The following is a 26,618-nucleotide window of genomic DNA, read 5'->3' on the forward strand; positions in this document are numbered from 1 at the left end:
CCATCTTTACGGCACCCTCAGTTCAAGCCTCCGGCACATACTGACGAGCTGCAAGATCGCTCTCTCGCCGGGCTGATACAGGTGGCAACATGACCACGTCCTCAGGAAGCTGACAAGGGTGCTGGAGACCAAGAGACAGGAGGCAAAGGGAAATAGTCTTCCATCAGCATCACAGTAGGTTGTGTTCGTCAGGCCACAAGGTGGGAGGTGGGAGAGTGCAGAAGGAGGGTGACAGCAAAGATCCTCACAACAGGATCCAGAAAGATACCAAGACCATACTCCTCATAGAACAGACAGTCCCATGGGAGGAGGGCATGGATACTGCATAAGAGTGGAAGAGGGTACTCTGAGCTCACAGAACAATGCAGAGAAGGTGGCTGGAGACCCTGTGGAAGTGGGATGCCGAGGCTTTATAAGCACATCAATGTAATTCCTCTTCAGGGATGTGGGAGAGGCTGGTAAATCACTGAAGAGGGCAGCAAAGGATCTAGTGGAAGAGGTGGAAAAAGGAAGCTTCTGGCTATGGCTGAGGAGAGGAGATAGAAGCTGGGGGTCAAACGCCTAAGTAGAGAGAGGCCAGCTGCAGGGAGGCAGGGCAGGGAGAAGTCCACTAGGAGATATACTGAGGTAAGGGGCGAAACATGAATGAATGGTGGTTCCCCAGTTGAAGACCCTGTAGCTGGCCCCCTGGCACTGTAGGAGGTGCGGCAGGTGAAAGCCGTGCAGGTTAACATCCACCTGTATAGAGTAGATGTAGAACAAATTCTCATTTATTATAATGACCTGGACACCCATTTATACATTTACTGAAGTGATTTGAGTAACATATATTGCTCATGGGTACAACAGCTTCATCCCTTCCAGGATTTGAAAATACTGTATCTGATCCAGAGTCCACAGCCCTAAACACTCATGATCATCATTATCATCGTCATCTAAAAAGAATATACCACAAGAGACAGAATGATTGCTCTATGATATGACATAAGTGCCATACATTAGCATAACAGAAGCAAACAGACTCTTTTTAAAATATCTGTTCGGTTGTAGCATATTAAATGGTTCACATCTATTTCTTTAAATTAGAAGGAACCTTTGCAAGGAACTTAATGTAAGAATTCAACAAAGATAACAATATACAGCGCAATCATTCTAATGGATCTTTTTTGAGGGTAAATGTGACTAAGGTGTTTTTTGGCCACTGTGAAAAGAGATGAATCTAAAGAAAAATCTGTTGCATTCAGAAAGGGCCGACGTCATCCCTCAATGCCAATAGTTGTTCAGGTGAAATTCTGTCTACACCAGCAGACTTCTGTTGTTGCTTAAACACAGAAGCTGCCATCAGATTTTGAGAAGTAATAGGAGCATCTAAAAGCCCCACCTATTCAGGAAACAATGCTGGTAACTGAAGTGGTCCTAAGAAGTCTGTGAAGTGATTCAAACCTTTGGGAATTTTCTGATGTATAGTATAAAGATGTGAATAAAAGACCTTAAAATTGTCATTAACTCAGTAGCATTAAAATGAAGAAAAGCAGTAAGCTAAGAATGACAAATCTTATTCAAATGCAAACATAGATATAAAAGACACTCAAAATGTTCTACAATTCACTTGATTGGGCTGTTCTTGCTGCACAATTCATATGTATTAAGGAAAGCTGCAAATAGAGTTTCAAAGTCTCCTTTAAATGGGAACTGCAACACTATTTTTATATTTCAGGGCTAGAAAGAATGAGCACTGATGAGTGCATTTCAAACCACAATAAAAGTAAAATATACAAAATAACTTGTAAAACCCCCAATTTCCATAAAAAATTGACGACATTTCCAGGTATGTGCTGAGATTCAGAAAGAGGCAACAAAACATCCGTGATGTGAAGCAGCCCTATTACATTGTGAAGAAGCAGGCTTGTGAAAACATCGCTTTTAATCTAATAGAAATATTGCTCTTGAGTTTGAGACAGTTTTGCAGACAAATACTACTTTTTCATGCAGATCACGTTGGAACATTTCTGCGATAAAGTGTCCACTGCCCTACCTGTACTTATTGTCTTGTACATCACAATGTAATGACAATTACATGAGCCATTACTGAGAGTAGTGAGCAGGAAGGGCAGCATCACACTGCAATTTATGCAAACTCTTGTGCTTGCCCATGGAGAGACCAAGGGTTTCCAACATGTTTTAACATACCAAAGAAGCAGAGTTAAGGAGAAAATTTAAACTAGTTAGGAGAGGGTTATACTGTAGTAGTCCAGTATAGAAGGAACAGGGGCTTAGATCCCATAGTACAATATAAAGTATATTGTAGAGACATATTCTGAAAAAAAGTGTGATAGCTGTATAACACCAAAAAATCTTGTCTAAAAATGGAAAATGTGAAAAAAACATTAATCTTTACATATAAATATACACAAAAAGCACACCCAGATGAATACTTTCATTTAGTCTTACACTTACCAACATGACAACAAGCTATTTTTTTCTGTGTACATGTTCAAACTGTTTTACATCTTTTTCCAGCTTGGAAGTAGAGCGATATCAAGGTACATGACCTTTTATGCTGCTGAGCTGAGCTGAATGTCCAAAGCCATATGGCTTTGATTTTATTGAAAGGAATACATACTGTATATGTGAACACTGGACTGTACATTTAAAATTGGGTGAAGGGTCATTGGGTGAACAGAAGGGTCATTGGGTGAACAGAAGGGTCATTGGGTGAGAAGGGCATTCACATACTGTCACAACGAACTGTCACATTCTTAATTAGCAGGAAATCCATTGTTACTTGAGCAATGAGGATGTGAGTTGTCCTGTAGGAATGTTGTCATGTCAGGATGAGCCTACTGGAAGAGCAGTAGTTGAGATCATCATCAATCACTACAAGCAGAGTACTACAAGTAGAGTTCTTAGTGACTAGAAACCACAACACTCTCAGATCATATTGTATCATTGAAGGCCTGTGTTTTGTTGTGATGTGATCCTGGGTTAGAAATTGAACATCCCACATGGCAAGCACCGGTGTGCATCATCCGGTTGAAATGTTGTTTCATCAGGATGAGCCTAATGGAAGAGCAGAACTTGATAAATGAGGCACCATGCATTCAGGTTTTTTCAGTCCAGTTCCAGAATATTGATGACACAAATGTGTTGTTCTCTTGAGAAATAGGGCAGACTAGTACCTTTCTGTTGTTTTCCACCAGGCTTGACATTCAACAGGTCAAATTACCTCAACACCTGTGTGAAATCAACTCTCATCTAATGAGGTGACTTAGTTCTCATGAAATTATAAAAAGCAGTCATGAATTATCAATTGCTCAAAGCATTAATGCCCCCAAAATATAATGTCTCCAAAATCCATGTACTTTATTTTTCTAAAACCATACATGCATGAAGTGGTTTCTTTTGATGTTCAGTACATGTCATTAAAAGGTTAGGTTTTATTTAATAACTCTGGGAAAAAAATCCATCTAATCTTTTAGTGCTTCCACTTTATTCAATCTGACCCACAATTCCAAATTCCTAATATGTAGTTCATATTATTGTAGTACTATAGGTCAATAGATTAACCATTTACATTCATTTAATCCAATGATAAAAAACGTTGAGAAAATATTAAAGATGAGCCTTATAAATCAAAGCATAATTTATACTGTGGTTTTTTAACAGATTCTTTGAGTATACAACATTCCATTCTAATGCTATATTAGCATTTTATGCAATAACTCCAGTTAAGTGCATGAACTGTACTTTCCTAATACCCCATACTTATAAGTGCTATGTGGTTGTCTCAGGAGATGTTATCAGTGGGTTCACCTGTGACTTCTGGCAGATATATGTGTATTTCCCTCCTGTAAAGACTAACTTTTGGCTGGTGTCTATAGCCCTTCAGGAAGTAGTTGGTGCTCCTTTTAGTGATTTGTGGCAGATGTCTCAGTGTGAACTTTGAAGTAAGCTTTCTTTAATTAAATGTTATTGTGGTACAGGTTCAGAACAGTATCCTGGTTTCATCAAAAAAAACAAAACATATTCTTCTCATGGATATTTATGGCAACCCAAACAAAGGTAGTGTCTGTCTTCACATCCTGGTATTCATGTTAAAGTTACTCCAGTGGAAAACAACATATGGGGGATATTCAACTTGTACAAGTATATGGGTACTGCAAATAATTTCCACAATAGATCCCAAGAAATAGGAGTATGTTATGTAGACTTAAAAATGTAACCCTATATTACAAAAATATTTTTTATTTTAAGCAACACAGAACAACTCAAAGCACGAAACTATGTTTGTTCTGGGTCTGTATAAATCCAAGAAAATTCTAGCCTTGTAATAGTGAGGTCATTGCCAGCAATTCAGTTTAACTTCAATTTACATTTACAACATAGATATGTAAGCGTTTTTTCTACCAAAAATTTTACAATTCAAGTGGGTAGCTGCATGGGCATGCGTAGGCTGCAAAGGAACAAGTAATATATACCATGCTGAAAAGAGAAGAAAGAAAACACAATGTTTTGGCAGTGGAGCCAGCTGAAACGTTGTCTTTTCTTGCCTCTCTTTTCAGCATGGAATAAACCTATTACTTATTTTACAACTCATTTCACTTAAAGTGATATCAGGCATGCAAACATTGTGACAAACATAACTTCTAAATAATCTCTCACAACAGAATTAAAGAAATTGCTAAATTACTTCTAACCTGGTGAGCTCTACAAATAAATTCAAAGCCTTTTCAGGAGTGATACCTAATGTATGATGATGCTGATGGTATGAGGTAAAAAAAAGCCATGCCACAAACAAGTCATTGAAAGAAATCTCTTGTTTCTGTGATGTTGGTGCTACAGAAGAATGAGGAATAGTACGGAGATGTTTATAAAAACACATTTTAAAAAATCTAATATATATTCAAAAATTATTAAAGAATTGAAATACTCAGAAACTCCAGAATTTATAGAAGAGATGAAATAAACTACAGTATACAGCAGCAGTTGCTTTTAGTCTGAGATGTTAGAAGAGATCATGTCCACCTGCAGCATTCTGCTTATAAAGTTACTCATGGGAGAGAGACCAGTAAGGAATGTGAGTAACACTTCTGAGAAGACGCAAGTCCCAGAGAAATCCCAATTCAGTGTCAGTAAAAGCACTGCATATGATTGGTCAGGAATTGGTCAGGACTTTCCCATTGAAGCCCTCCACACGTAAATTACTGTACATGCAGACGAACCAAGACAAGGAAACATAAGGAGACTGGTCCATCTGTGAAGCAGACAGACGCTTCCCAGCCAACATTCTGATGTTTAAAATGTGTGAGCATGATCTCAGGGGAAGGGTTTTCCAGACACTTTTCAAAGAAATATGAGTACCTTTAATATGGGACATAAAAATCTAGGCAACATGATTATGGCAATTGCTGATAAGTATCTCTAACCTTGAACAACAGTGTTGATATGGAACTATAAATGTAAACTCTTATTGGCAGTCTTTTTCTCCTTGAAAGTGCCATGTGAAGGCAGAGTGAACAATTTGCAATACTGGAGAGACTAGAACATTGTGTAAATATGGATACAAAATCAATTGCCCTTTAAAACTGGTGTAAAAGGGGAAGGGGGAGGTTATTGTCACACCTGATGAACTACTAATGAAGGCATGGATACTGTAAATAGGGTGACTGTATATAGTAAGTCATGTGGTCAATTGAACTAAAATAGGAGCATTAGCAAACATTGTAGAAGCAACAAATTAAAATAAAAAATATTTAGATAAAACTCAAGACTGGGTAAACACTTGGCAGATGTTTAATGGAGATATATCTAGAATATTACATGAAGGTAGCAAAAATGGGAACATGAGCTTGAATAGACTGATATACTGATAAAAAATGTGACTCATCATTTGCATCTTCTAGACAATGTCTTAAAGCGATAAAAGACTATCAACATTCCGTGATATAGAAGTTAAAAGTATATACAGTAATGTAAATCAAAATATATTATACTTAAAATGTACAAAGTAGTAGTTATACATATTGTGTGTAATTATGATCACCATAACTGCATAAAAGATATTGCTACCTTGAAATCAATCCAGAGAAGAGCAACCAGTAAATTTCCAAGCTGAAAGAAATGTCTTACACGGACAGGCTAAACAAAGAACACCCTGATTCAAGGATTCAAGTATTCAGAATCCTAAAAAATATTGACAAAGCTGGTCCAGTGGTCTTCTCCAGAATCAACAGCCAGAGGCCACGGATAGAGACTTCGAGGAAGTGCAGTTAAAGCTGAGAACAGGCTGGAGGCACTTCTTTCAAACACAGCCATGTTGTTGAAACTCAAACCCTATCCTCTTCTGAATGGGCTTGATTGACTGTTGGATCAATTAGCTACTCACTACACAACAGGCTCAATGGAACAAATGGCCTCCACTCATTTATAACGCTTTTCACTTCATACGCCTTTTGAGACATAAATGTGTGAATTTAGCATGACACTTTTGTTGAGATGAAAATATGTGCTTTGTGCCCACACACAACGTGTACCATGGTCAGCTGTCCATCGCTTAAGCCGTTGTTCAGATCGTGTGGACCACTGATCAGCATCATTCATTCTTTTTTGGAAGGACAATTGTGAATTAGGTTTTATGTTAATAAAAGCTAAATTGTCACTTTGTCATATTTTGGAAGATCAAAACAGATTCAAACAAGAATAGCACCATTAACTATCATTTCAGAACATCTTATTTTGTGATTATTAATATTAATATTTTTAGATAGATGGTAGGTACCATGAAAAAAGAGCTGCAGAGGGATACAACTTTGGGCCTCCTCTATACCAGGAATTGGCAGCAGCTGATGCAGCTGTAGCTCTTTACTGCAGAGGGATAACGCACAGCAGGAACACCAGTAATAAAGAGCAAGGATGCTGACTGAAGCACAGAGTATAGAAAGCATAAAGCCTACTTATATTTCATTTTGTGAATTTTGATCCAATTTAAGAGTTGTTAGACCTTATGCTGTTATCAGTTATCTCATATACAGTACAGTATTTCAGAAGATTGTAACATCTTTCTTTAATAGACTATTCATACATACAGCTGTGCATATAGTGGCTCTATCTGAAGGAAATAGTTTAAGACATTGATACATTATAATAGCTTGTGACTATACCACAAATTCTCCTGAAGCATTTTAATTACATAAGAGAAGATCAACAGTGCCTGCTATTATCAAGAATGGGCTTTCTACACAAATAAACCAGAAACTAGTGTTAAGTTTGATTTTTTAAGTCCTCTTCCATTTGTTGATCAACTTTTGGAGATAGTTAATATAGGAAACATCCCTTGTAACACAAGCCTTTATGAAAGAGATGACATAATAGCAGGTGGAAGGTCTGAGCTGCTCATCTGGAAGAGATCACCTTTCTAAATAGTAAGGGCAACCTCTGTCTAGCTGATATGTTATTTGATCACGCTGCATACGTGTGAAACTCATACCTTCCTAAGGAAGGAATTTTCTTGAAAAGAAACTTTCAAGGTCCACTAACATATACAGTAACTGTATACAGTGTGGTTAGATCTACCCCTACAATACTGAGTGAGCTATCAAATACTTCAAATGAAAAGTAGAACCAAATACTGCAGAACTTCTTGTTAACAAAACACAACACAGCCTGTATAAATTCATATAAATATCAGTAAATGGCAAACTATACACTGGCTGTAGTACCTACTTTCTACTGATACATTTAAATACACATGTTTGTGAAATCAATTGTGAGCTGCAACAAGCACTACTGACATGTTAATGATGTTGATGATCTGTAGGTTTACTGCAAGCATATTTTCAGGTGTAGGACAAAGGAAGCACGTGAGTGTCCCAGATTACAACCATAGCAGGAGATTCAGTCTCATTCCTATCTAACATCTAGTACAACACCAGTGCACCACAGTGCAGGGATAGTCATTAAACAAGGCAAACTTACTGGACGGTTCACATAAAAGCCTAAAGCATTTCATGAATTTCACATGATCCTCCCACTGATTCACTACCTCTGACTTTACTACTGTACCAATAACAATAACAGCCTGTTGTTCTTGTGCCAAATGTTTGAATCTAGATGCCTATAACATTTCTGAAAGCCACTCATTGTACTGCACTGCCTTGTTTACTAGCTTGGGCATCAAATGTGTTTTTCATTCTGAAAAGGTTCAGTATCTTCCAAACTCGTATTCTTTTCTTTCGCTCTGTGCTCATAGTACAATCTGCTCATACTATTACCAATACAAATCCTATAGTTTATAGTTCCTCAAAAATTAACATGTCTCTGCAGAACATGTGATCTCAGCAATCCCCTTTCTTCAACTCTGTACCTCCTTCGAATAAAATATCATTCCAGAATGGCCTTTGAATTATCTTGGCTCTGGATCCTTTGGAACACTGGGTGGAAATTCTTTGGAATGAAAATTCTAGATGAGGTTTCACCCAATAAAATGGAGAACTTGTGTTTGATGATCTTAGGAATAGGAAGGGTTTTGAGGTGGCAAGGAATGGCTTGGGGAATGTGGCTCTGGGTGCAGGAATTCCTCATTGCATTGATGTTTCAAGCTCTGTTTGTGGCTTGGGAGAGGGCCCTGTCAGTGAAATGAGAAGAATATTCCTTGTCAATATCCCCATTGATGGGGGATATGCTTTGTACTGCTTCGGCAGATAACCAACTCATATAACCCCTTTTCTTACTCTCACCTGCCCATTTTCTTAATCTCATTTTCATTTGTTCTCCTTTTTCTTATGTTCCTCTCGTCCCTCAGTCCCCCCAGCACATCTATAAATGATCAAAGATCTGAATCTACATCTATACTGTTTCACTTTCATTCTTGCATGTTTGTTTACCTCAGAAGCTTTCTGGATCAAGCTTATGCAAGCTCCATTCAGCAGGTATGAAGGAAAAAAGGTCACAGAAAAGTTATCCTTTGGAAGGCTGCTGAACTGTTCAGTGCGTACAGCTCAGGGATACAGTTCTGGTAAAGCTTGGGACAGGGGCTGGAAATGTGTGCCATTAGGGTTGTTGGTCCAGGAGCTGCAGATAAGTGGATGACCCAAGAAAACGTCTTACATGATTTATTATAAACTTTTTGAAAATATCACTTCTCTCATACTTGAAGCCCTATAAGACCTCTAACATGTGAGAAAACAAATAAAATAAGAAACACAAGAGCTGCCATATAAAAATAATAATAAAATACAAAACAAACAAAATAACAAACAATAACTATTTCTCTGCTTATAAACATCTATTGACTATTAGAAAGCAGCTTATTCCTGGAAAGGTTCAAACCTGGAGCCTCTCCTGGAAGAATATAAGGAAGGCCTACACACTCCTGAGAATGTCAGTCATTTACAGGGCTCTGTGTTCTGGAATGCACAGGCCTAGGTATTGAGCAGTTCGATGATTAAAAGTGTTGTTTTTAGAAAAGACTATCCTGGAATTGAATTATATGAAGAGCCTGTTTGATGCTAAAACATTAATGAAACTGTAATTTTAACCTACCTTTTTAATTTGCCTATTTTGTTATACAAGGTGACTACAGTGGAAGAGAGTGATTCATTTTATTGGTAGCTATGGTGACAGTTATACAGCAAACAATAATGCTCAAGGTTATCCAGATAATATAATAACTAGAATGACGCAAATGTTAGCAAATCAGCTGGCCTGATTGTTCAGTGTTCAGAAAAAAACATTGATATATTAACAAGAAATATCTAAAGTAGTTACAGAAAATGTTGTTTTGAAAGGCTGTCTTGGTTGCCTGTCACAAATGTAAACATTCATACAGTAAGTTACATAACCAAAAACAAAATAGATCTATTGCCTTTTACTGATCCTAATATGGAAAAAACGAGAACATTTTATTTTTCTATTGAATACAGAGACTTGAAAAAGTATTAATCACTTCCATATGATGTACCATTTTGTTGCATTACGTCATTGCATCATTTTAAATGCTCACACTGAGAATTCAATTTTTTTCATGCTCAGGTATGGTGAAAGAAGCTCAATGTGACTAGAAACTAAAATAGTGTATGTTGATCGCATAAGTATTAACCTTCCCCCTAACAAGTCAATACTTCAATACTGAGTGGAAGAACCTTTGGCAGCAGTTACAGCTGTGAGTCCTATTGAATAGGTCTCTACCATGTTTGCATACTGGGGTGGTGAAATGTTAACACGTAGTTCTTTGCAAACTTGCTCAAGCTCTGTCAAGATGGTTATGGATTGCTGGACAGCAATTTTCAAGTCTTGTCACAGATGTTTGTATCAGATTAAAGTCAGGACTTTGTCTGGGCCACTTTGTTCTTGTTAAGCCACTCAGCTGTTGCTTTGGCTGTTGTGCTTTGGGTCACTGGATTGCGGAAAGGTTCATTTTCATTTCAGTTTTAGGTCTTTAGCAGACTCAAGCGGGGGTTATTTAGGATTCTTTCCATAATCACATGAGCCACTTTTATTGCAGAGGCCCTAATTATGACTTGTCAAAGCACTACCAAGCAAATGTGAAAACTGGATTTCTAATTCAGCAGGATGAAATATCATTTGAGATATCATTTTGAAAGCACTGTATATGTCTCAATGTACATTACAGAAAATCTGCCTTGCATATTGGCACATTTTATGTACCAGGAATATTCATTTCTTTATGACTCATAAAAGCATTTTTTAAAAGCAATGCTATGATTGAAAGGTATTAAGAATTACATTGATAAATATACTTAATTTCTTAGATAGGACTATAAACAATAACTAATTTCTTGTTGGAGCGTTCACTGGTGTTTTTAAAGCAATCAGTTGTTATGGGAAATAGTCTGACCTCTTTTATGCTTAGCATATTTCAGATAGAACTGAGATTGTCACATAATGCTGGTCATTCACAACAAAGAAAGAGTTTAGAAAATCAAGGACAATCACAACTCAAAATACTGAGACTTTCATAGCAGCATTTCAAAAGCTACAAAACACACTTTTATTCTTAGACATTTGGAGCTATAAGTAAACATCTCATATAGCATACTGTACAAACATCTGTGAGTATATGAATAAAGGCTATTTTACATCCAATTTGTGTTTTTTTTTAAATTTTACTTAATATTGCTCTCAGTTCTTTCTGACTGTACATTGAAAATCATATTCACAGCTACAACATGCCATTTATTTTATCCTTCGTAGATATCATTAACCCCCTCACTTTACCCCATTATTTTTTAAAATTACACACTTCACAAGAGATGGAAATTTCCTATGATCACACACGGCTTTAGCTTTTTATTCACCTTGGTATTTCTTTTGGTCATGATGAAGGCTATACCTTATACTTAAGCAACTTCAGAAGCCACTTTAGTCAGCATCATATGATCTGTCTGAAAACGTGATGTAGAATTTGTGTCTGCACTTGCCTTAACACGGTTGTTCAGACTGAATAACACAACTTTTTTTCTTCATTTTTGTTTTTCTTTATACACCACGGCTTGTGTAAGCAACACTGACTGACTTTGATTTGATAACTTTAATTTTTATCTGATACACCATCCAATTAATATAAACTGAAACTACATTTCTAGCTAAAGCTGGTCAGTGACAAAAGTCTGTATTATTCCAGTAATCTCATTCTTTGAAAGAATATCAATATGTCAAATAAAATCAACCAAAAACAATGTGCACTACAGAGCTGTAGCCGCATTTTACCGTAATCACAGTAAGGGATTCTGGGTGTTTAGATAAGGACCGAATTTGAGCAAATATCACTGTTTGCAAAGGGTGTACTAAATATTTTGGCTAATTCTGAATGGATTTATTTTTGAGTATCCTGAAGGTTATTTGAAAGAGCTAAAACTTGTTATGAAAAACAGAGCAAGAGGGAGTCTGAATATAAGTTTCTTCTTCCTGATCTATTGCCAAGATCTTACTGTTTTACCCCTGGAACTAACAGACAGTTAAATGACACAGTTCAGGGCCACGTCTTCATTATGCATGCTGCCAAGCTATTTATACTCACAGATGCACTCTCCCCTTGAAACAGCAACAAGGACAACAAGGATCTAGTTTCGGAATTTGAAGGTTATACATGCAACACATACTTTCATGTAATTCACTGAGATTTAAAAAAAAGTGACACAATGCCCACATGCAACGCATTAACAAATCAAAGCAGCAACCGCTTTAGGAAAACAAACCACTTATACAGTGAATACACTTATACCACTTATACACCTGAAGAAGGCTCCACAACCGAAACGCTGTGTTTTCTTTCTTCTTTTTTTTTCAGCATGGAATAAACCTTTTACTTGTTCCTTTGCAGCCTACGCATGCTGACGCAGCTACCCACCTGAAACACTTATACAGTATACTGTATATATATTTTAAACAAACCATTGTTTGTTTATTCCTTCATATTTCAGAATCAGAAATTCTTAGGGGACTCCTCTAATGCCCCCTTATCCTCAGGTATCCTCATCCCAGATCTGTCCACTTCTACTCTTCAGTTCTGGAAGTACAGACAAAGCACCTTCCAGGTAAGGTGAAAGCCAGTCACAGTGCTGCACCACAAGCTGCAGATGGTACTCCATGAGCACTTCCAAAGCTGTGCATGGCCTCTCCAACAGCAGCAGTAGTTTGGGAGACACCTTTTAAGGTGAGAGTCTAGTACTCAACCACTCTTCAGAAACAAAAGGTCCTGAAGTGCAATTCGTAGTCCTGTCTGTCTATCCTCTGGCAGAGGCCTGCGCTCACAAACAAAATGGTGGATAATGTCTCATGACCAGCTGTATCCTGGAGGTCTGTACTCAGCTGACTCCCAGATGGCAGGTACACCAGAGTTTATCAGACTGGGCCAACTCTCTACCTAGAGAGGATATTATAGGATCGATCATTAATTCATATTTCAGTATTGTACTTTGTCACAGTTGGGGCACTTTAGCCTGGAAGTCTACAGGGCCACTTGCTGAAATAGTCAAAGACCAAGTAAATGAATCATTTGCCTACTTCTGTATGTAGTCATATGTAGGAAGGTCCCAAAGACGTCCACCCTGATGTTTTTGTTTCCATCTGGCACTGCGGCCTGGGTGCTTTAGAGTGGTTACTGGAACTTCTCTGTCCCACAAAAACATTACAGATTCTTCAGAAATGACCGACATCCTAGTGACAGCCCATTCAGCAGAACAGGATTTGGAGGTAGAACTCACATAAAGCTGGGTTCGAAGAACACCCTACAATTGCACCCTTTTTAGTTCTCACAAATGTAGCAGCTGCCAGTGTCTCTTTCCCATGTCTGGCCCATTCCATTAGTTGTACAATAGTCAGTACTGTTACAGGCCGCAGCACTTCTGTCTTGATGCAACATGAGGTCATTAAGAGCCACCGATCTTTTTAATGATAATGAATAAGGGGTCAGAGAGTTTCGATATGTCCTCCTTTCTGTGGCTTCTTTTTCCAGCGCTAGCCTAAGGTTTGCATCACCCACATTTAGTGCCAGCTCACCAGCATCCACCTTGCAGTCTGGACAGACTATGTAAGAAAGCATACTCCTTTATGTTTGTTAAAACTCCAGTGCAGTGCTCCATCCCAAAGTGGTGGCCTCTAGTTGCTGAGCAAACCTACACCTCAAGCTCCTAAAAAGAAGACAGCAGAAGGAGGTGGTCTCTGCCTGGAAGTGATAACCACAGAGATATAGCAGGACGTGCTTCACCTGAGGGGTTGACTCACAGCTGTCTGGGAGTGTCCACTGTTGATACCACTATCTATCCAGGTGGCTGCAACAGGCAGCGTCATTCAGTAGACTTGCTGGAATGGCTTGTCTTTCTTAAGGACACCCAGAGGTCAACTACAGCCAGGTGGTGTAGTTACACACAGGTCCTGTTTCTTCAGTGGGATTCACACAAGTGGTTGTGAAACTGAGAGTACCCTTGTTGCCAGGTCTGACAGCTATTTCTACTGGTCCTAGTGCTCCTCTCCTGCTACCGGTTATGTCTCTTCCAGTAGGTGCCGGTCAAAGCTGCTGCTTCATTTTTTTCTGCTTTTCTGGCTTCAACTATGGCATTTACAAGTACTCATTTGTGATCAGAAGAAAACAGGATAGTTTGCTGGAGCTCTTTTATTGCAAAAGGTTCCATGCTAGTTTTGCACAAGAGATACTTGAACACAGAGTAAAAGCTATAAACAGCTATAAACAGTGTTATAAATCACTGAATACACCAGGGACATCCAATCCTGAAAGGTCATATTCGATCCTGAAGTGTTAATAACTTTAAGCTACTGCTTTAAAAAGTTGAGAAAATCTTCAAATGCACTGGTACTCATGATCAGGACTAGATAGTTTTGGATTACATTGTTTTCAATGACCCATAGTGCTCTAATACAGTCCATTTACCCCAGCATCACCTTTCCAAAATTCCCCAGGCATGAAGTACATACAGATAATGGACAAAAATGGAATTATCTGGGTAAATGATGAACAATGAGTATATTGAAAGCAAGGGCCTCCATACAGATTTGGCTCATGCAATAATTAAACAAATAACATCCTAGAATGCTTAAGGTCACAAAGTCAGTGGAGAACTCGGGGGCTTTGAAAGAGTAATGATCGTTAGGTTGTCTTTGACAGGAGCTTCAGTGACCAAGACAGCTCAACATGCTGGTGATGTTTAACGAACAACACTGTCCACGATGATGACTTCATCAGCAACAGTGGGCCGAAGCACTTACTTCAGGATCATAAATATCGGTGCTTTGATTTGAAGTGCAAGGCAAAACAGATGAACAACTGCAGTTAAGCTGGCTGTACGTTTCAACCAGGGGCATGAGCGGACAGCTTCATCAATACCCATCTATTGAGAACTTGACAGAGCAGAATAAGATACAGTAGCTGGGTTGCAGTGCACAAATCACTCATCACATTTGACTATGCAAATCCAGTAGTGCAAATAGACAATGCACTACCGAGCAGAGCAGAAGTGTGAAGTGGTCAGATTAATCATCCTTCACCACATTCTCAGCAAATGGGTGAGCGCACATGTAGCTCAAACCAGCTGAACTTGAACTGCGCTAGTTTAACAGGCGGTAAACTAACAAAGAGGCCTGTTTCTATCAAATATTTTACCAGCATTAAGTAACAGCGCTTCCTTTTTTTCTACTTCAAGCACTGTGACAGCATAAAGAACAATGTATTTCTGAGCACTTGGTTTCAAAAGTGAAGGTTTCTGGAGTTTCCGTAATGTTGTGGGGCACATTGTCCGGGTATGGTTTGAATGCACTCATTCCCTTAGAAGGTCAAGGTCAATGCTAATTGCTGCTAATTACTTTAAGGCACTGATGGATTGTGTTCACCCCATGTTGCTGCCTGAGACAGCATTTTTGACCTCCTTCAACCAGGAACGACCTAACTGACTTTCCCATTGAATAACTGTGTCTCTCCTGTAGAATTACAGGCATTATGCCATGGTGCAAACAGACTGTACAGGATGAATGTAGTAACTCAGCTGCGTTTAATGTGATTTTTCATTGCATTGGGTTCCATTGTTTTTGTCTGTTATCTATGTGTGAAAGGTATTTTTTTATTTTTTAAATATATGTTCTTTTTATTATTTTGTAAACCATAAACCCTCAATATCAACGTACTGAGGGGTAAATAAAAAAAACATATATTATACGATACTTATATGGAAATACTTTTACATTCTTATTTATATTTTTTCTTATTTACTTGATATTTTTATAAATACTGCAATAAAAAAACTAAATTTTGATCCACGCTATTTGCACTTTCTGACCAGCTTTAGAGTGATAAAACTTAACTGTGACGTTTTCAAAACGTAAACCGGACGAAGGTAGTGTTTTTCCGATGTGCGGATATCTGGGTGTTGTAGTCTTTGTAGGTCAGTTTTAGCTTTAAGATGGACCGTCGTCCATTCGGAGAAAGAACATCAACTCCCATCATTCCAAAGGTGGGTGGATCAGCTGTTTTGAAGCAATTGTAACAGGAAGCAGGAGAGTAGAAGTAAACAATGCGAAGAGTTGATGTTTTCACGTAAAAATACTCATATTTTTCGCAACGTTCATTATTTTGCATTGACCCGTGTCATTGATTTATTACTGGCTTATTTTGCCACGTCTTTGTAAATTTAAAATAGATCGTTTATCTTCTGTTTAAGGAAATTCAGTAGCTTGGACGGTCCAAAATGGATGACAGCAAGGTAAGGAACTTTTCTTCATTTCAGAAGCTGAGTTATTCCTCAGTTACAGTATCAGCCAGTTTGTTTTACGTTGCACTGTACGATGTGTGTGATTTGTCTTTCGAGAGACAGTCAGAATGATTAACCAAACATGGCTTAATTTAATCATCCGAATATTTAAGTTGATTTCAGTTTCCTAATACTGAGAATATTGTCGTCTGATTTTTATGACTGTACTGATATTTATAGATATAAAAAAGGAATTCCGTAGACCTGTAGTGATATATGTAAATGATGGTACTACGTTTTATTTCGATTTATTCAGTACTGTGTACAGTACTTGTGTTGTCACACTTAAAATTGTAAAAAAAAATGGGAACAACGTAAAGTTTTACTTACAGCTCAAAAGCCAAAGTGTCCCTCTAAACTCCATCCTCATCAGTTTTCCTTTTTCCTACGCAATTCACATTACAGTCGTACAAGAAAGTCTAATGATAACCTTTATTCCACATTATTATTGTGATTTTACAAGACAAGTCACTGTAGTGCAACATTATATTCACAGGAGCACCCCTTGTGGCTTGTTGTCCACTAAACAAATATCTAGTGTTATTTGAAAAAAATGTTTTTCAATTGCTTTGAAATGCTTTTTCCATTCGTGTGGCGGGAGGTTCTCAGGCAAGGGGAAAGTGAAAGAAGAAGGAGCGGTTTCAAAATTTGTATGTGAATTTGGAACAAAACAGGCATGTTGCATAAGCACATGCAGCATTTCTAGAGGTTAAAAGAAAATACATGCAAGCGTATGACTTTTGGGATTGACAGACAAACAGGAACCTCTATGTCGTTTTCACCATTTGTCCACTGGGAGCCTGGGAATTCTGTGCACAATAGGCACAGTGTAAGAACTTACAGTATGTTGAATTTATAAGACTGCCATGAAGTGAGGCCTTGGTGACCGATGGCCTTGTATTCTTGCAGATGGTGGGAGGCAAAGTGAAGAAACCAGGCAAGCGTGGCCGCAAGCCAGCCAAGATCGACCTGAAGGCTAAGCTGGAGAGGAGCCGGCAGAGTGCAAGGGAGTGCCGGGCCCGGAAGAAGCTCAGATACCAGTACTTGGAAGAGCTGGTCTCCAGCAAGGAGAGAGCCATCTGTGCATTGCGGGAGGAGCTGGAGATGGTAGGCCATCTAAAACAGTGGGATTGTGTAAAAACAAGCTTAGGCTACCAGGCTGTGTTTTGTGATCACACACGAAGCCACTTTAATCTGGAGTTATTTCAGTGACGTGCACAACCATACAACAGGGAATAGATCAAATGAATGGCCTTAGAAGGGGTTGACTGTGAACTTAGACTGTAGTATGTGTAATTTCTTCAGAAACACTGATATTATGGAGAATCTGCTAGATCAGGCAGCGTAGTGATAACAAAATTAGATCAGTGACATTCGTAGAGTGTTTTTAGGAATCAGAATAGCCATTTACCCACATATTTTAATAAAAATAAATAAATAAATCTCAATAATCAATAGTGGAAGCAAAGGTCATGTTAGTCAGTCTTTATTTGTTGTAGTAAATATAAAGAGTGCTTCACAGACTATTGTATAATAAATGTTTTATATACTGCTGTAGTAGACCATTGTGCATGGAAGAGAGCAAAACTAAAACTCTCCAAGACAGAAAATAAATCCCTGTCCCAGAAGTTGCCTCCTCTCCAGAGACGGCAGGGTCCTCTCTAGGGTTATCTACTGATGCATAAAAGGCAAAGCTCATGTTGTAGTTTAGTTATTATATAGATTTTTTTTCATATGGAGGCCACAAATCAGAGAGTGATTTATGTGGTCTAAAATCTGAGCATGTTACTAAAGATCTTGAAGACTCTTCCTGGGACTGGTATCCTGGGTGTAGTGTCAGAGGTCAACTGGCCGGAACCCAGACAGTGGAAGGAAAGAATGGGAAAGTATGTTAGATTGGTTAGAAGTAAAATGAGGCTCTGCCTCCTACAGTTGTTTTGGAAATTTTCTGAACAACAGATCAATCAGTGTGCTGGAACCAGAGTGGTTGATACAGTGTGTCTATTATTAGATGTTCACTTCAAGTATGGAGTAAGGTAGCCAGTGTTTTGTAACTAAGAATGAGCTTTGAGATCTATATTTCTGTTCTATAAATGCACTCACTAACTAGGAGAAACCGTTGTTAACCGAGGGATTCTTTACACAGCAAATCAAAGTTCCCTTAAAACCACAGAATAGCAAACTCTTTTACCAAGGTACAAGTATTCAACTCCTATCTGATCTTTCCAGGTGAACTGGAACCAGGAGCTCTCTCCTTCCCTCTTCTCTTTCTTCCTCTCGTCTTTTTCTATTCTCGAGTAGTCTCTGATTTTTCTTCTCTCGTTCCCCTTCTTGCTCCCTGTGTTCCTTGACTGTTGATTGACACTTAATTATTTACCCAGGACTTTAATAAGGCAATTTAATAATTGCTTTGATCACTGAATCTGGGACCCTTACATCTCGGCAAACTTCTCCTTGGTTTGAAGCTGGAAATGTTGACAATAGCCAGGTGTCCACGTTGTATCTAGATTCTTTTATTTAATGCTATAAACCAGAGCAAGGCATGGCTTAAGATCTCCTAGGGTTTCCAGACAAACAATATTAGAGGGTCAGGATTTGACAGTGGCTGCTTTCTTTATGCTGTATTTTTATAAGAACAAAGTTTAGAAATACAAGCAAAATAAATAAGTAAAGCTTTTCTGAGTCATGATCTATTCAGTATTGTAGCACTTAAGGATCAAAGGGATCAGATACTTGTGTATATCTCACTCGTTGGCTGTTCTGTGTTCTTTGCAGTAACTACAAAAGCAAACTCTTGGGTTCTAAGGACTCATTAAGTTTATCTTTATTTATATGTCACTTTCATTCTGGATCATTGGGTTGGCAAAAAAAAACATTGGGGAAGTGCCATGTTGCTTTACAGGTGTTTTATGAGGTTGAACTCCTGTTGTATGTTAATCTCGCAGTGTGATGGTTACAACCATACACCAATGTGCTGTGTTGACCATGTATACTGTATGTGGGTCAGGGGCATTTTTTCAGTCAGCTTTTCATGTTTGTTTCAGTACAAGCAGTGGTGCTCAGCAATGGATCAAGGAAAGATTCCTTCTGAAATCAAGGCTTTGCTGACAGGGGACGAGCATAAGACCTCACAAAGCAGCAGCAAGACCATCAAGAATGGCAAGAATAACACAGCCAGCTGTGGACAATGTAAGTGTCTATGCAGACTATTGCAAGCAGTCATTTCGTTTAGCATTATATGAAGACCCGGACAGGAAAATGTCTTTTACTTTATTTTACAGGGAAACTACGAAGAGCACTGGACTCTGACCTCTAATATTGTGTATTAATTACCTTCTACCTTTATCCAATGTATCTTCATACATTGGATAAAGGTGAGGAAAGATACAGAGAAGGCAAAGAATGGTGTGGGATATAAGATATAAAATGTGCATAGACTGCTAAACACCATTTAGAAAAAAAGCATTTAGATCTAAACTAATTGCATTTTTTTTAAAGATTTTGAAACTACTCTGCTTTTGATTATTTTTTTTTTCCAGAGTGAAGAACCTATATAGTCATATTCGGACAGCCCTGCGATGGTGAGCTCGTGTGCGTATTTACTTACTACAAATTTGTCATAATGCAGCATGGAGCGGACAAGCACCTAAACCTGTTAGTGGGGTTGTATTTGATATTAAAATAAGCAACTAATGCTAAAAAGTGTGGCTGGAAACCAATGTCCTCTGTTTAGTATGTCTTACTTTAATGAAAGGTATTGTGAAGTGCTCTGAATATTTGAACAGGCTTTAATCATTCCGTGATACTAGGCTTACTAATGTATACAAGTCACCCTTGAAGAGGAACTCTGTTCCTTTTGGAAACTTGGCTTGTATCTTCATCGAAGCTGACCAGTAAGTTGTGTCAGGATGCGCAGTTCTTCCCTGCAAATTTTTTTCAGTAGTTGTTTAAGCATTATTTTAAAAAAATAGAATCGCTGATCATTTTTGCCACAATCACCCAATTTAGAACAGCTGGTTGTGTGTTTTTCAGCTCTCAGCAACAAACTCTGCGACGAAACAGTTGAAAGTGAGGAAATGTAGGAAGACACCTCTGACCCATCCACCTGCAAACCGATCATCTTTCTACACGTCACAGGCAGCACGTCTGTGTTGAAACCAGATCTTCAGCGCCAATTACAGGAGAGGTGTGTTTCTTACCCACAGCCCAAGGCCACCACCAAGTGCCTGCAAGGCTGCAGGGGTTGCTGTGTTGCTAGGAGAGCCCAGTCCTACTAATCGTACCCTACACAAAGTGGCATTTAGAAAGCTGTGAAGTGCCGCTTGGGGAATCCTGGTCAGAGTTGGCTAGTGGCATGTCCTTGAAATGAACACATGATCATAGTGCTCAATCTGTGCTCAGGCAGTGTCTGTAATATTCGCTTACTCATATAGGGGAATCCCTTTCCCCTGCCTCTCACACAGATGCATACATGCTGTCTCATAAAAGTTCAATATGGTTATACAGCTATTAAGACAAAACATTTTATAAGCACACGCATATAAGATGGTGTACATCTTTGTAGTATTTGTGCATGTGGCATTGGCAGGAAGAAAGTTTAAGAACTTGCAGCTTTCACTAAAGAAACTCTGGAATAAGGATAAGGATACCTTGAAACAATGTTTCTGAATAATACATTTTATTTTAGATGAAACAGGGCAATTCTCATATTTTTCATTAAAAACTTTAGAATTGCAGATCAATTTAGTCATTGTCCCATGATCTAGAACAGCCCATTGTGTACTTTTGACATCTTGGCTTGCAGTTATGAACTCCACAAGGGGAGAATGAGGAAGTCTAGGTTGGCCCCTCCAATCTGCATACCAACATTTGTCTTTTAACACATGGGCAACAGAGATTCAATGCCAACAGGTGGAGAGGTGCACCCCTCACCGACAGTACCTGCATGCTACATTCTTGTGTCAGTGAGAGCTGAGAAAGCCCCTAACCTACCCTTGGCAGCACGCAGACATTTGTGTGCAGTACTGCTTGCAGAAACCCAGTCACAATGGGCTACAGACATTACACAGGCTCAAGCACATCATCGTAGCGCTCTTCACTAGTGGCGCCTCTCGGAAAGCCCCCCATGTTTTTTAAAGACAGAGCCTTTTGAATCAATTTCACACACCAGTTTTACACTGCCTGTGACTCAAAATGAAAACCCAAACGTAAACTGCTGGGTTTAATGCCTACTCTAATTAGGTCAGTTTGAGAAAGCAGCACATGTGATTTGCACTTGAATGATGCATCTTATTTCACTGATGTTATAACAGGATATGGGCAAATATTAGGTGGCATGGAAGGACATGACATGACGAAGATACTGTCTCACAGCCCTACCAGTATTCTACCTAGTTTTGCAGCATAAAGTGTTACATATGGTTTCCTGTTTGGTGCTTTTGAAACAGCAAAGGCTAGCAAACAGGAGACAGTCCACTACATTTAAATGTGATTACAATATTAATTCACCTTCTTGCAATTCACCTGTTGTATCCACACCTGTCTGTTATTTAGCACTTTAGAGGAATGAGGTTCCATGAAGCTAGATAGTGCAACCGTTGCTCATGGTAAATGTTTCTTAAAAATTAAGAAAGATTACTTTGTTTCCGTCTTTCCCTCTAGATATAAATTATAAGATCATTATTTCCTTTTCTTGTTTTTATAAGATCACAAATCTTATAAGAGTTCATCAGTGCCGTGTTGATAAAACGTACACGGTATAGAATGTAATTTCTTAGGGAAAATGAGAACAAAAACTTCTTGAATGTCCCCTTACAATGAGGATATATTTGTAACATTATCTTAATTTAAGACATATGCTGTTATAGTGATTATTGATCTGAATACTTTTTTTTCCATTTTTTGCTGTTAATAGTTAGTTATAAATAGGGAGTGTTATATAAAGGTAACAGTGAATGAAGACTGAATTTAAATTCAAAATAGCTACGTGCTCTCTATTATCAGGAATGTAAGCCTACCAAGCAGTTTGCATGGTTTATTTGCTACTCTGGCACAGTGCTTTCCCTTTTGCAGTGAAATGCTGGAGCAACAAGGAGGCAAAAACTTAAAAGCCAAATATTTATTTACTACACATTATTGCAAGCTAACAAATCAACACATACAGTATACTACTGTTTACAAATTATTAGCAAAGACTGCAAGTCCCTGAACCCAGGCTTTTTACAGTCCAAAGCTACTCTCGTTCCTGAAAAGATAGACGAGCCTTAGTGCAAACTAAAAGACATGTGGCAGACAATGGGGAGACAATGCTGGATTCTAAACAACAAAAGATCCTTTACAAGATAATCTGCTCTGTAACATATATAGAGTTGTTACTCTGAACCAAGCAATGCATTCCAGAGATTCAAGCTGTTACTGGCAAATACTAAAACAAATCTTTCCTCAATTATAAAAACCGCAGCCCTTTTCCCCTAAGTATAGTTATAATCCCTTATGTGATCAAAGATACTAGTTATGTTTCATAACAAAAAGAGTAGGCTGAAATGGTGGTGCTTTGGATCTGCAGAAAAGTGAAACTCACTCACAGTGTTTTGCTTGAAGATCTTGCTCCGGAGTATAAGAGAGAATCAGCTGTTTCCTGTTGTGGCTAATTCTACTTCTTACATACTGAGATGGTCTTCCTGCACCAGCATGCCACTTCTTAGGCTATCTAAATCCCATGTCTCCCTAGAGACAGACCTCCTTTTAGTGGATAGTTGTAAAGGACACTCTAAAAAAGTTACCTGACCTGTGACTTTGTGAACTGCAGAGCTCTTCTTATGCAGTGTAGGCACTAAACAGATGGCCTTAATAAGCCATCTGTGTACCCCGAGTTGAGTTCTGGCCTGTATTGGCTAAATACTACTGAATATAAAATGGCAATTACAACAATAATATTTATTTGAATATTGAATTTAGCACTTAAGTCCCTTGCATCACCAAGAGATCATTTATAATGAAATCATAAAAAAGAAGATTTTTATCATCTAATTATATTGAATGTTAAGTTAGAAAGGTGGGTCTAAAATAAGTTTCTAAAGACTGATGTGTGTCTGATTAATGCTAATTTCAGATGTTTTCTGTTATATATCAGTCTATATATATATATTGAGTCTGTAAGTACACATGTACTGCAGTCCATGTACTAAACATGGATATGTATAGCCTTGCATATCGGGATGCATGTTGTCTGGCAAATTAAATGCATCTCTTCATTTAATCTCTTCATTTAAAAGACCAATGCATTTTAACTAGCCCATTGTTTATGTTAAAAAGTGTTAAATTTGTAACCGAGCATATGAAAATCTGTCTGCATTTAATCTTATCCACAGCTATCCTGAATGTAACATAGAGTATCAAGATAAACATTAATACAGAGTACTTTAAAGATGGGTCATAGCTAAACAGATTATTTTAGTTTTGGACAATGTCCATTTACACTAAATTAGGCAGTATAAACATATAGAAAAAAAATCGACATTATTCATTTAACCTGTGAAAAAAGACATTTTAAAAACAATTACTGCTTAAAGAAGCTTTTGTGAAAGAATGTAGTAGAATTTTAACTAGACTGCAACTTGAACTTCATACCTGTGTTGTGAAGAGCTTCAGAAACCTATTTAACATGATTGCCAAGTACGTTTGTTTGAGAATTTGATAAAAGCAACCTGTACATTTGAAAGTCACGCCTCCTCTGTTATGGTTTTTAACATTTCAATAATAGTAGATTGTATTTGTATAGCGATTATACCATTATTGTGATATTTAATGACTTCTCCTAATACAGTATATAATTTTGACAAAATCTGCAATGCAAGAAATATTTATTTTTTCATGTGTTCAAATTTTTGTTAGCTGTTTATGTAAAATGTTGATGCACTTTTGAGTTTAGAGCTATTAATGTGTTTTCATGTCTATTTTCTGCCCTGTTGCTGAGAGTGCTTGTAGTTCAGTCATAGTGGCTGAAATACTCTTTAAGCTGTAATTGAAAATGGTTTTGTTAAATAGTTCATTGTGAAGGCTTTGAAACAAAAAATCTTATTTTTTGAGTTTACTGAATAAAGTTCTATCCTGTTTTAGTGCCATGCACTTCACAGTGAAGCAGATCCTAGAGTTCTTGCCATTTGTTTGGCTTACCACAGGCACCTACTGCAGACGGTCTCAATGATTTTACATGCCAGGCTGCTCTGTAATGTAAGAATTTTGCAATTGCAGCAATCTTACCCAAAGAGGATGCCAGATGTAAAAACTGAACCCAGTAAAGCACAATGAGCCCAGTGAGCACTGTTCAGAGGTTTTTTAAGCACGTTATAACTGTGTGGTTAAAAAAAACTTCACAGTAATGCATACATTATTATATTATATGTTATACGTGGGGTCGTATTTGAAGGAAACAGGCATTTGTTCATTTGCTGTTTCATATTTCTTGGAGTTGTGTTACACCTCAATCAATATCACCTGCTATCTTCTTTTAGCCTCCATCTAAGTCGAATTAATCGACAAACGTGTCCGGTTATGTTTTGCACTTTAATTATAGCTTGCACTAGAAAAAAAGTCACACTTTAGTTTAGGGGTTGGAAAATTAATTAAATAGATGCTAATTTGACTGATACTTTTATCCAAATTGATTTAAATTTGCACCTAGCAAAATACAGCTAGGTATTTTACTGGAGCAATATGGGTGAAGTACTTGCCATATCTCAGCTGGATTATAAACACACATCCTCCCAGTTTTGAGTCCGGAACCCTAATCACTGAACCCCAAGATAAAAAGCTAACTGTTCATACATTCATAAAGTATTATAGGTGTAATAAGTTACCTTCTGTAAATAATCCTAGGGCTATGGTTTTGTTATTATGGTGCAGTAAATCTACCATGGATGTTGATTATTAGCACACTTATATCACTCTGTTAATACTTTATTAATGTATTCCATTAATCACATTATGTGAATTGCAGTTACAACCCCTATTGTAAGCGTTATCGGAAATTCAGCAGGGCTGAATATATCCGCTCTGTTGTATTAAAAACACTCAGAAATGAAAGTTGGAAAAACATCCTGTTTGTTAATATATCTGGCTGAAACGAATGCAGGAAAAAGTAAAATTATTTTTGAAGACTCCATGGGTTGGGGTTGGAAGAATTGAATTGTCTAGACAGTTATGCTGTTTTTAATCAATGTTTAAGTTTTAGAAACAATTGCATGTCTGAGTAAATTTTGTGAATGTCACCTTCTCTTCAATGACTTACTTTTCCTTACTGTTGTTCAATTGTAAGTATTGTAATGTTTATTGTGAGTGGCAAAGCTATATTTTTACATTTCCAAAAAAAGATATATGATGTCTGATTGCTTAAATTACAAATATCTATTTTTTGTTAGTATAACTCACAGTTTATGCTATTAAAGCTGGTCTAGCATCTCCTTTGACTCCTTTGTATGAGTTACTTGTAGAAAACATAACATGGGGCAGCTGGTTAGGTTTGACAGTGGTGTTGTGAGCAGTGAAGCCTAACTATCTAATCTGAGTTCATTGTCTTGAATGTAGAATATCAAAACAATAGATACTTGTCTATTAACAATACACATCTCGTCTTTGTCATTGATCTCAGAGTCTTTGTCATTTATTATACAATTGATTGATTTTTTTAAAAATTGCAGCCAACAAATGGTCTCACGTTGTGCATTTATGACATTTGTTTAGCCTTCCATTTTAGTTTCTAGTCAATATGATAAGCAGATTCATACTGTACGTCTCCATTTTGAAAAAGACAGTTTTTATTAGGGCTTTAAAACTTGCCAAGATGCTTTAGAAGTGAATATCTGTCAGGTCTTTGGTGGCCTTGTATCTACAAAAGCATGCTCAATTTTGTAAGAATATGAATACCAAGGGGTGTATAACGACCTTTATATAACTAGATCTTTTACTGCAGACAGTGAAAAATATTGCTGTCTTAAATGTACAAAATCACCCTCTCGCAAATTTAACACAGTACTTAACTTTATTTATTCCATGTTTTGATGGATTTTATGTGCTTTACTGTGGCAGAACAATTCATTATTACTTTATATGAAAGTGCTAGGCTGTCAAAATAATGATTAAGTATTTAAATGTTCAAAACTATTTGGAGGTAAACGCAGGGCTTTCTAAACACTTCAACTGAAGTGCAATGCAGTTACATTTCCTATATAGTTAGAAATTAGTTGTTTTGACAGTTTAAATTGTATACAGGAATCAGGGATTCTAAAAAGCATATACAGTATTGTCTTAAGCATTTGTCAGAAGAGGTGCTTCTGAGTGCTC

The 26,618-nt window shown here is 37.6% G+C and overlaps 1 protein-coding gene across 2 annotated transcripts; it reads left to right on the forward strand.

Moving 5' to 3' along the window:
- Positions 1-16,009: 16,009 nt before the first annotated feature.
- Positions 16,010-25,738, forward strand: crebl2 (cAMP responsive element binding protein like 2). Of its 2 annotated transcripts, none has more exons than XR_016091454.1 (5): positions 16,010-16,229; positions 17,187-17,384; positions 19,322-19,466; positions 19,817-19,868; positions 20,310-25,738. XR_016091454.1 is itself a non-coding variant. In XM_088922869.1 (5 exons), coding segments are annotated over exons 1-4 (360 nt in total). In that variant the 5' UTR covers positions 16,010-16,214; the 3' UTR covers positions 19,819-19,858; positions 20,310-25,738. The 2 variants fall into 2 exon arrangements, 1 of the variants encoding a protein (XP_088778995.1); XM_088922869.1 differs by having other exon boundaries at positions 19,817-19,858.
- The last annotated feature ends 880 nt before the right edge of the window (positions 25,739-26,618 follow it).

Source organism: Atractosteus spatula, chromosome 8, assembly GCF_055471065.1.
Source record: "Atractosteus spatula isolate fAtrSpa1 chromosome 8, fAtrSpa1.hap1, whole genome shotgun sequence".
Taxonomy (NCBI): Eukaryota; Metazoa; Chordata; class Actinopteri; order Semionotiformes; family Lepisosteidae; genus Atractosteus; species Atractosteus spatula.

Excerpts from the sequence above, each read along its gene's own strand:
- crebl2 (XM_088922869.1), top strand. Across the intron at positions 17,385-19,321 it reads TGCGGGAGGAGCTGGAGATG|TACAAGCAGTGGTGCTCAGC; the intron begins GTAGGCCATCTA and ends TGTTTGTTTCAG.